General features: G+C 36.9%; 1 protein-coding gene and 1 long non-coding RNA gene across 2 annotated transcripts; both read right to left on the bottom strand.

The window, feature by feature from the left end:
• Positions 1–810: 810 nt before the first annotated feature.
• On the bottom strand, positions 811–1,132 carry LOC114406090. Its single transcript, XR_003665376.1, has 3 exons — positions 1,102–1,132; positions 958–1,010; positions 811–862 (listed from the first exon to the last, which is right to left on the bottom strand). It is a non-coding gene; the product is annotated as an uncharacterized LOC114406090 (long non-coding RNA).
• Positions 1,133–4,879: 3,747 nt separating this feature from the next.
• On the bottom strand, positions 4,880–5,467 carry LOC114409673. The gene has a single exon (XM_028373245.1). It carries the CDS (start codon positions 5,465–5,467, stop codon positions 4,880–4,882), a length of 588 nt encoding a protein of 195 aa, XP_028229046.1.
• Positions 5,468–10,216: the final 4,749 nt, after the last annotated feature.

Here is a 10,216-nt window from a genome sequence, read left to right as displayed (position 1 = left end):
GAAAATGAATTATATTCACCATGTTAGAAATAATGTGCAACTGAGATAAAGATAAAAGAATGAACACTCCAATTCACCATATTCCTAACGTGACCATGATTGGAATGAGTTGAACTCAAAAGCAGCGAGTGAGAACTTGAAAGCATTAGTATATGACAGATATTATGGGATATAAAAATAATCTGGGAAACTTATGATTTTTTTAAAAATAAATAATATGGGAAACTTGGGTCCATTTTATATTTTGTCCATTAGTTCACACATGACATGTATATGGTGTACCAACAAAATGCATGCACCGCCATGTTAATTTATTTTTTCCTATTCAATTATGATTTCATAAATTTTAATATGTTTCCATGTTTAAAGTTTGCAAGCTTAGCATTTCAAATCCCAAGTTCATGGATAGAAAACTCACGTTTCATTAAGCCCAACATCTAGTCCAACATGTCATTTTAATATGTTTCTACGTCCTGCACAAAGTTTAGTAATTCAACCCTCTTGTATACTACTGCAAAAAAAAGACATTTAATGATGGTTAATAGATGCATTCAACGACAGTTACAAACCTTCTTTATATCCAATATTGTTGAAACTTGAGACCTTTAATGATGGTTATAAGACAACCATCCTAAAAAAGTTTAACTTTCTATGACGGTTGTCATTAAACAACCGTTTTAAAAAGTACCATTTTTAAGACGGTTATTAACTGGGACCATCTTAGAAAGTCTTAGAAAAGATACTTTCTAAGACGGTTGTGAGCTAACAACCGTCTTAGAAAATACCCTTTCTAAGACTTTCTAAGATAGTTCCATTGCGATGTAGGAGAGCCTCTTGCAAATTCAATGCCATCGAGGGCGTCCTTTTAATGCCAAGATTTTAGAATAATAGTAAATATAAATATATAAATTCATAAAGAAAGAATTAGAAGACAAAAGCAAGGGAAGAAAGTGGTACTTGCACATAGGATTCTATGGATGATGTATCAATTTCATCATTAAGGTCAAAACCTAAATAAGACATTCAATTAATTAGATAACAGAGACAAGTTCAAATAAATTTTGTTGAGAATAATTTTCAACTTAGGGAAGAAAAATATACCAGCGTTAAACACCCATATCGGCAATGCCCCGAGGTCCTCTGCTAGCTGCTCAAGAAATATTAAATCATATTATATTTACTCAACTAAAGTAGGAAAAATTTATGTGTAATGTATTAAATCAATGTATGATCACTATTTAAATTACTATTCCTCATTAATTAATTAATCAATCATTATTCATAATAGGAAAATGCTAAATGTTATGATTCAATTTTCGTAACAAACTCATGAAAGGTGATTTCGGTCTAATTATCTGTTAGGCGTTTGACAAGAGTACCAAATGTCCAAGTAATAAATCTCGAAAGTTCGAGTGTCGAATTCCGCAGGAATTTTGTGTTGTACTTATCTTGGATACTTAATCAATTTATAAGTGATGAATTAATAGAAAAAAGGATAGAAGAAAGAATAGGAAACGATTAAAGGGAGTAATAAAAAGTAAGAGAATTAAAATGGAATAATTAAAGAAGGAAATTCAATGAAATGTGAATGTTAAGACTTGACATACCTTGTTGGCCTAGGATGTATGAATTTATGGTTTTTCTTTATCAATTTAATTGGATCTATTCTACCCACATCTATCCATTTACTTTCCCCTGATGCCTCACGATGACAAACCTATTTTATTTACCTATCTCCCAATTCCTTTGAAAAGACTCAATAAATAAAATGCATGAAGAATAAATTCTAGATGTTTGCTAAATGCATGGGCATAAAGTTATCATTCTATGTCTAGCAATGATTTCCTTATGATATCTTTGGTTTATTGTTCTATTAGAAGTTACCCTCTCCCAAGCATTTAACCTCTAAAACAAATGTCTGCATCTTTTCTTTAAATCTTATTAGAAGTTACCCTCTTCCGAGCATCTAACCCCCAAAAGAATCTAAAGATGAAAATGCAAGATAATAGAATAAAAAAACCTAGAAAGAAATCCTTTTGCATTGATAAATCTGAAGTACACAATACATCACTTGGCTTTTTAGGCCTGCCAGACCCTAACTAGGGGATTAGCCACTCATGGCCATGAAGGCTTTACAATGAGAGGGGGAAAAGAAAGAATGGATACAAAAGAGAGAATAAAGTAGGAGTTCTCAGGCTTTAGGTAGTAGTGAGAATGCTCTGAGACTCGGTGTGACGTTTCCCCTTGGCCTAGCTCTTTATTTATAGCTGCTGAAGTGGGCTTTGGGCTTTGTAGGCTCGCTTAGCGCGACCGCCCTCTCTTAGCACGTGTAGATCGTGCGCTTAGCGGGCACCTCTCGCTTAGCACACTCTGTTCTGTTGGATCTCGCGCTTAGCGAGCTCCTCTCGCTTAGCACATTCTGTTTCTGTTACACGCGCTTAGCGCGTGTTGTGCACCAAGCGCAAGTACCAACTCTCGTGCTTAACGCCTCGCTTAGCGCCTGTGTCTCCTGGCTCACTCAGCGTGAGCTGCACGCTAAGTGAGGCATCTGGGCTGGGCCTTGTTGCTGGCTTTTTTCTTTTCTTCATAATTTCTCCAGCTTTTTTCTTTTAGCACCTCTAGTTTTTATATCTGCAGCCAAGATTTGGGAAAACATCAATTCTTAACAATTAAGCGCAAATAACTGCTAAATAATTATTTTTAAAGAAAATTTTGCTTTATTTTCTATCATCAAAGTACAATTATTTAGCAGTTATCAAAATCCCTCAACTTAAAACTTTGTTTGTCCCCATGCAAATCAAAATAAAAGCAGGCTTTGACTATTCCAACACTTTCAATGGATGCTATTTCTCAGATTCTTCAACTAGTCCTTTTTGCATTTGTCATAATCTCGCAATGGAAGCACAAACAACATCAAGATGAAATTGGTTAGTATCGAAAATCAATCAAGTTGGCTTGCCTCACTTTCCTCACAAGGTTAGTGTTTCTCTCTATGCACAAGTGTTTGGGGTGAGTGTTTGAAATTTCTACGACCTGCAATAAAGATTCCAAAATTTTGCACTTCATTTCAGTTAAAGTTATTCTTACTTACATTTGGTGGATCACTAAGGACTTTTATTGTCTTGTAATGGGGCCTGGCTAAACAAGAAATCATGGTTCTTTTGGGATTTCAAAAACTTAAGGTTATAAGAGAGCATTCATCCTAGAAAAACTTTCCCTTATTCTGCCTAGGCTTATTTATTTCTCAGCCTTTATTATTCTAACAACACTTATGCACTCTATTTTTCTTATTTCCAACTTTGCACTTATGGCACCTCTTCTTTTCTGCCCTTATTTGCAATTTTTTTGCTTTTTTTTTCGAAAACCGTGGGCTTGCAAATTTATTTTTATTTTTATACTTTTTTTGTGAGGGTGCCCTATTAAGTGCTACTTTTACATTCCCAAGACCGTCTTCATTCTAGCCATCCCCCAAATTGGGGGTTATCATGACTAAAACCCTCATGCTCTCTTAAAACCCTAAAACAAGGTCAAAGATATCACAATTAGGCTCAGGGGTTTTATTTAGAAAAATAATTACTAATTTTGGCTCAACAAGGGTGCAAGGGATAAATTTCATCACAAGTTGGCTTTTTGGCTAAGTGGCTAAAATAAAAAGAAGCATGGTCTTGATCATATCCACCTTATGTAAATAATCTAACAGTCTAATAATGATGCAAAATTAGGAATTTAAAAACAGACATTCTCTCATAGGTAAGTTCACACAGCTCACCGGGACAAGATAAAGTTATCAGTTTACTAGACCATTATTTTTTTCCACCAAGCTAACCTTTTCTCTCTTTGTGATTCATGTTCCACTGCTTGACTGAATCTTTCTTCTAGGAACCCAGCATTTTCACATTTGTCATGCAACATTTCAAGTGTTGAACCCTTTCAGAAAAACTTAAAAAGTGACTTCACAATTTATCATGCAATTATTTGAGAGAAAATAAAACTAAAACCTTGTGATTGAATTAAAAATTATTTATAGACCAAATTATTTATTATTATTATTATTATTATTATTTTTATTTATTTTTCAACCCAAGTCTAGCCATGGGCCCCAATTAGTAGCTGCCAATTTTGCCATGACATCCTCTTCAGCTCCGGCTCCGGAAGGCTCACCCCCCTATTAGTAGAGGGCTGGACTCCTGCCAAGCGACCTGTTGATGATGCGCAACCTGGGAAGGTGACTGTGAAGGTGGTGGAGTGTCTGGCCCGACCAGCTTGGTCTTCTCATATGGATTCCTACTTCTCAGTTCTTCACAATTGGTCCCCTTGGCAGGAATGTTTCCTCCATGATCTAAGTCTTCCAAGCAAGACCTTAGATCCTTCTCTTCCTCACTGGATAGACAATCCTCAACATTGCTCAGAGCTTTATCCAGTGAAGTGGTCTAGAGAATATCGACGTCTTCTTTATCTACCTCCTCCACCTTGAAGCACCTTCTATCTTCCCTTGGGCATTTAATTGCTTCCAAAATGCTGAAGGTTATCTTTTGGTTGTCGATACTCATTTCCAGATTGCCATTCTCCATAACTACCACGCAGTTGGCAGTTAGCATGAAGGGTCTGCCTAGGATAAGAGGAATTTCCGCATCTTCTTCTATGTTCATGATGACAAAATCTACCGAAAAGGTAAAATGGCGGATTTTGACCAGGACATCTTCCACTACCCCGTATGATCTGGTGATTGATCGATCTGCTAGCTGGAGCGTCGTCTTGGTATGATCTATCTTCAAGTTTCTAATTCTCCTACACATTGACAAGGGCATCAAGTTGATGCTTGCTCCTAAGTCAATGAGAGCCTTCCCTATTGAATCATTCCCTATGGTGCAAGGGATTGTCACGCTCCCGGGGTCTTTGAATTTTTTAGCAGCTTCCTCTGTATCACTGCACTACAGTTGCCTCCCACCATAATGTTTTCGCTGTCAATGTACTTCTCCTTCTTGGTGAGGATGTCCTTCATGAATTTGGTGTAGAGCGACATCTGCTGTAAGGCTTCCCCAAATGGCATGGTTATCTCCAGCCCCTTGAATATTTCTAAGAAACGCTTGAAGTAACGCTCCGTATTCTCCTTTGATGGCACTAAAGGATATGGAGGCTCCTTTAGAGGGACTGGTGGCTCTTTTTTCCTAGCCTCTCGGGCTAACTGGCTTTTGGTCTTAGGGATTAAGACTGTCTTCTCTCCTTCTTTTTCTTCCTTTTTCTCCTCTTCTTTCTCTCTGTCTTTGTCTGCCCTTCCTTCCTCAGACTGGTCTCCTTCAGTTCTCTGCGAGCTTCTAGTCCACACCGCCTTGCATTCTTCCTTCGGGTTATTTTCTGTGTTGGCTCCGAAGCTACTAGTGGGTCTTTCAGCCATTTGTTTGGCTAATTGCCCCACTTGTATCTCCAGGTTCTTGATGGCGACTTCTGTGCTCATATGGTTGGACATAGTTACCTGTATAAATTGATTAAGTGTCTCCTCAAGCCTGCTAGTCTTCTCATAAAGATCTATCCCTTGGTTGGAGTTCTGGGCTTGTTGGCTTCCTTGCTCCTTGTTAAATTGGTTCCTCGGATGATTCCTCCAGCTCAAGCCTTGTGTGAAATTCCTCCCTTGCGCTTAGGAAGCTCCTCTCGCTTTGCCTTGGTTGAATCCCGGTGGTCCTCCTTGGTTGTAGCCTTGGAATTCATGGCGATTCTGAGTTCCCATGTAGTTTATACCCCTGGAAGAATCTTTTTGGGCTATGCATTGCCCTGGCTTGTGTGCTCCTCCGCAGATGTGGCATCCCCCTATTTGCATGACTGAAGAGTGAGGGGGGCTTACTGCTTGTAGTTGTTGCAGAAGTTTGCCAAGGGTCTCCGTTAAGGCTTCTATCTGTCGAGACAATTGTTTGTTCTGAGCCAAGTTTGCATCTTGGGTGGTGAGTTCTAGAAGGCTTCTCTTTGTTGGCACATATGTGCGATCACGAAGGATGGCGTGATCACTGACCGCCATGTTTTCTATGAGTTCCATTGCCTCCTTCGGTGTCTTTAACTTGATCTTCCCTCCTGCGGGTGCATCCAGTAGTTGCTTTGATTGTGATTGCAGGTCATCTATGAAGATGTTTAGTTGCACCGATTCACTGTACCCATGTGTAGGCGTCTTTCTGAGTAATCTGTGGAAACGGTCGAGTGCCTCACTGAGGGATTCATTAGGAAATTGATGGAATGAAGAGATTTCCATCTTCCTTTCAGCGGTCTTTGACTCTGGGAAGTATTTCTTCAAGAACTTCTCTACGACTTCTTCCCATGATCGCAAGTTGTTACCCTTGAAGGAGTGTAACCACCTTTTTGCCTCCCCTGCTAGTGAAAAGGAAAAGAGATTAAGGCGTATAACACTTTCAGGGACTCAAGCTATTTTGACCGTGTTGCAAATCTCGATATAGGTGGCAAGGTGAGCATAAGGATCCTCATTTGGTAGACCATGGAAGAAGTTTCCTTGAATTAATTAGATGAGAGAGTGAGGATAAGAGATGTTGGCCGCTTGAACCTCCGGCCTTGCAATGCTTGTAAAAAACTATGGAGTAGTTGTACTAGAGTAGTCCTCTAGTGTGACTCGTCGTGCATGTTCCTCCTCCATTTGAATATGGATTTGTGGAGAAGGAGGAGGTGAGGTGTAATCACTTTCGTGCGCTTCTTGCTCCCTTCTTCTTCTTGCAGTGTTGTTACGACTGCAAGTGGTTTCAATTTCCAAGTTGATAGAGGCTATATCACTAGCTGCAGTTCTACCTCGCATACACAAAAACAAGCACCACCCGTGCAAATTATGGAAGAAAGAATGGGAAAGAAAAAAAATGCAAAATAAAGAATAAAATAATTGCTTACAAATTGAAAAGGTATGACAACCAAGTACGAAGACAAAATCCCCGACAACGGCACCAAAAACTTGTTAGGCATTTGGCAAGTGTACCAAATGTCCAAGTAATAAATCTCAGAAGTCCGAGTGTCAAATTCCACAGGGATTTTGTGTTTTACTTATCTTGGATACTTTTCAATTTATAAGTGACGAATTAATAGAAAAAAGGATAGAAAAAAGAATAGGAAACGATTAAAGGGAGTAATAAAAAGTAAGAGAATTAAAACGAAATAATTAAAGAAGTAAATTCAATGAAATGCGAATGTTAAGACCTGGCATACCTTGTTGGCCTAGGATGTATGAATTTATGGTTTTTCTTTATCAATTTAATTGCATCTATTCTACCCATATCTATCCATTTAATTGCCCTTGATGTCTCACGGTGACAAGCCTATTTTATTTACCTATCTCCCAAATTCCTTTGAAAAGACTCAATAAATAAAATGCATGAAGAATAAATTCTAGATGTTTGCTAAATGCATGGGCATAAAGTTACCATTCTATGTTTAGCAATGATTTCCTTATGATATCTTTTCTTGTTCTATTAGAAGTTACCTTCTCCTGAGCATTTAATCTCTAAAATAAATGCTTGCATCTTTTCTTTAAATCTTATTAGAAGTTACCCTCTCTCGAGCATCTAACCCCCAAAAGAATGTAAAGATGAAAATGCAAGATAAAATAAAGAAGATAATAGAATAGAAAAATCTGGAAATGAATCCTTTTGCATTGATAAATTTGAAGTACACCATACATCACTTGGCTTTTAAGGCCTGCCAGACCCTAACTAGGGGATTAGCCACTCATAGTCATGATAGCTTTACAATGAGAGGGGGAAAAGAAAGAATGGATACAAAAGGGAGAAGAGAGTAGGAGTTCTCAGGCTTTAGGGAGTGAGAGTGCTCTGAGACTCGGTGTGTTGTTTCCCCTTGGTCTGGCTCTTTATTTATAGCTGTTGAAGTGGACTTTGAGCCTTCGTAGGCTAGCTTAGCACGACCTTCCTCGCTTAGCGCGTGTAGATCGTGCGCTTAGTGGGCACCTTTCGCTTAGCGCACTCTGTTTTGTTGGATCTCGCGCTTAGTGAGCTCCTCTCGCTTAGCGCGTTCTGTTTCTGTTACGCGCGCTGAGCGTGAGTACCAACTCTTGTGCTTAATGCCTCGCTTAGTGCTTGTGTATCCTGGCTCGCTCAGCGCGAGCTGCACGCTGAGCGAGGCATTTGGGATGGGCCTTGTTGCGGGCTTTTTTCTTTTCTTCGTAATTTCTCCAACTTTTTGCTTTTAGCACCTCCAGTTTTTATATCAGTAGCCAAGATTTGGGAAAACATCAATTCATAACAATTAAGCGCAAATAACTGTTAAATAATTATTTTTAAAGAAAATTTTACTTTATTTTTTATCATCAAAGTACAATTATTTAGCGGTTAATCATTATCTTTTATATTTTTCTAATTACTTTAATCAACATTTATTTTGAAAACTGTGGAATTGTGGACTTTTCGTGGGAAGATTAAAAGGGTAATACGGTGGCCAGTCATATTTTGTGGTTTTGGATTGTTCAAGGGCACATGGAGACTTTAGAACTCCTTCCTTGACTTTTCAATTGAATAGTTTCACTAAAAAGAAGGTTGCAACATATTCACACGAGTGAAAAGAAACTTTATTTTAGTGTAACCTTGAGTGAATATACAGTATATTAACCTTAGGCTACCATAAAATCATTTTCTCTTGAATGATGATATATACACAGCACATTTATAGAATCTATTTTAGAAAAAAAGGGAAAGAAATATGAAATGTGATGTGTTATAATAAAAAGAGATAACAAGACAAATATTACTCTATAAATTAGTATATGTGTCGTTGTATGGATAATAATGCAACTTTTTTTAAATTTTTTTTACCGTAAATTTCATTATAAATACAATTTATCATATAAATTTATTCTATTCAACATTAATAACGTTAATATACATTACACATAAAAAAAAAATTAAAAGAAAATGAGTTATTTTTGGTAAATAACAAAAGAAGTTATCTTAAATTATAAGTTATTTCTTGAGAGGGTTTCCAGTGAAATAGAGAAGTCACAAACGAAGACCAAAGAACAAGGCAAAGAGAGGAAAGGATAAAATAAGAATAAAGTTATATGAGTACCAAAAAGATCGTGCATGTTTGCAACAAAGTTCAACGAGTAACCTTTATTATACAATGTCTTGAAATCATCTAGTATTTATTAAACTATTTAAAAACCTGTTTAGCATTAAAGGGGTCAAACTAGATCTTGGAAGGAGCGGAAATATCATGATTTATATATGTTTGGAAAATAGCTTAAGTTCATTTAAAGTGCACTATGAAGAAAAAAATACCACCCATTTTCTTAGTAGTAAGCAAGCATAATTAGCTAATGAGAAGGAGAAAACTTACCTCAACGAATACTCCAAGAAATGTGTTAGGAATTTGCCTTGCTGTTGCATTATTGGAAGCAGCATTTACAACCAGTGTTGAGTTTGCATCAGCGTAGCAATGTTGAAACGCAAAGAAATAGAGCACAACACCAAACAAAACCTTGAGAGAACAATACGCCATTATTAACAAAATTTAAATGACGAAACATATGATATTCTTGTCTAACAAATCATATATATAGGGAAGGAAAATTTCTAACAAATGTGCCTTCTCCTAACTACTTAAAAGGAAAATATATAAAATGTAAATATTTTTTTTATCTCTATCAACCCTTCTAACAATGTTCTTAATTCTTAATTGGTTTTGTTTTGGGTTCCTGTTAAGCTGATCATGGCCCGCACGAAGTATATAAAGTAGACTGTCACTTCCTGTAACTCCATAAATTACTACCAGCACCCCCCTTCCAGAAAAACAAATTCAAAATGTAAAATTACAAGTTGACCCAAATGATACCATACCCAATTATCCATTATTTGGCCACAGTCCAATAGTATCTTGTATGACTCAAAAATCTTCTTGACAACGCATTAAAGTTCGAGCAGGTGCAAAGCACTAAATCATAACTATTACTATTAGTTAATAACAATCACACGAGTTAAATTCAATTTAGAAGCACCTATATATGTTTTTTCTCTAACTAAAATGTAGCATACTTTATCATAACTAAAATGTTCTCTCATGCATTAAAATTCTGGATTCTAGCATGAATAATTCTTGTTGTCGTCTATCATGAATATTAAAGCTGCTATGCTAGTGTCCTATTTATTATAAGTCCTATTATACTCCTTGTTACGTATTGGTTACATCATTTAAAAAAAATTAGTTGCTCTGATTGACTATATAA

The sequence above is a fragment of the Glycine soja genome, chromosome 1 (genome assembly GCF_004193775.1).
Source record: "Glycine soja cultivar W05 chromosome 1, ASM419377v2, whole genome shotgun sequence".
In the NCBI taxonomy this organism is placed as follows: domain Eukaryota; kingdom Viridiplantae; phylum Streptophyta; class Magnoliopsida; order Fabales; family Fabaceae; genus Glycine; species Glycine soja.
Note: the sequence above shows the minus strand (reverse complement) of the source record. Positions and strands in the feature narration are given on the sequence as shown.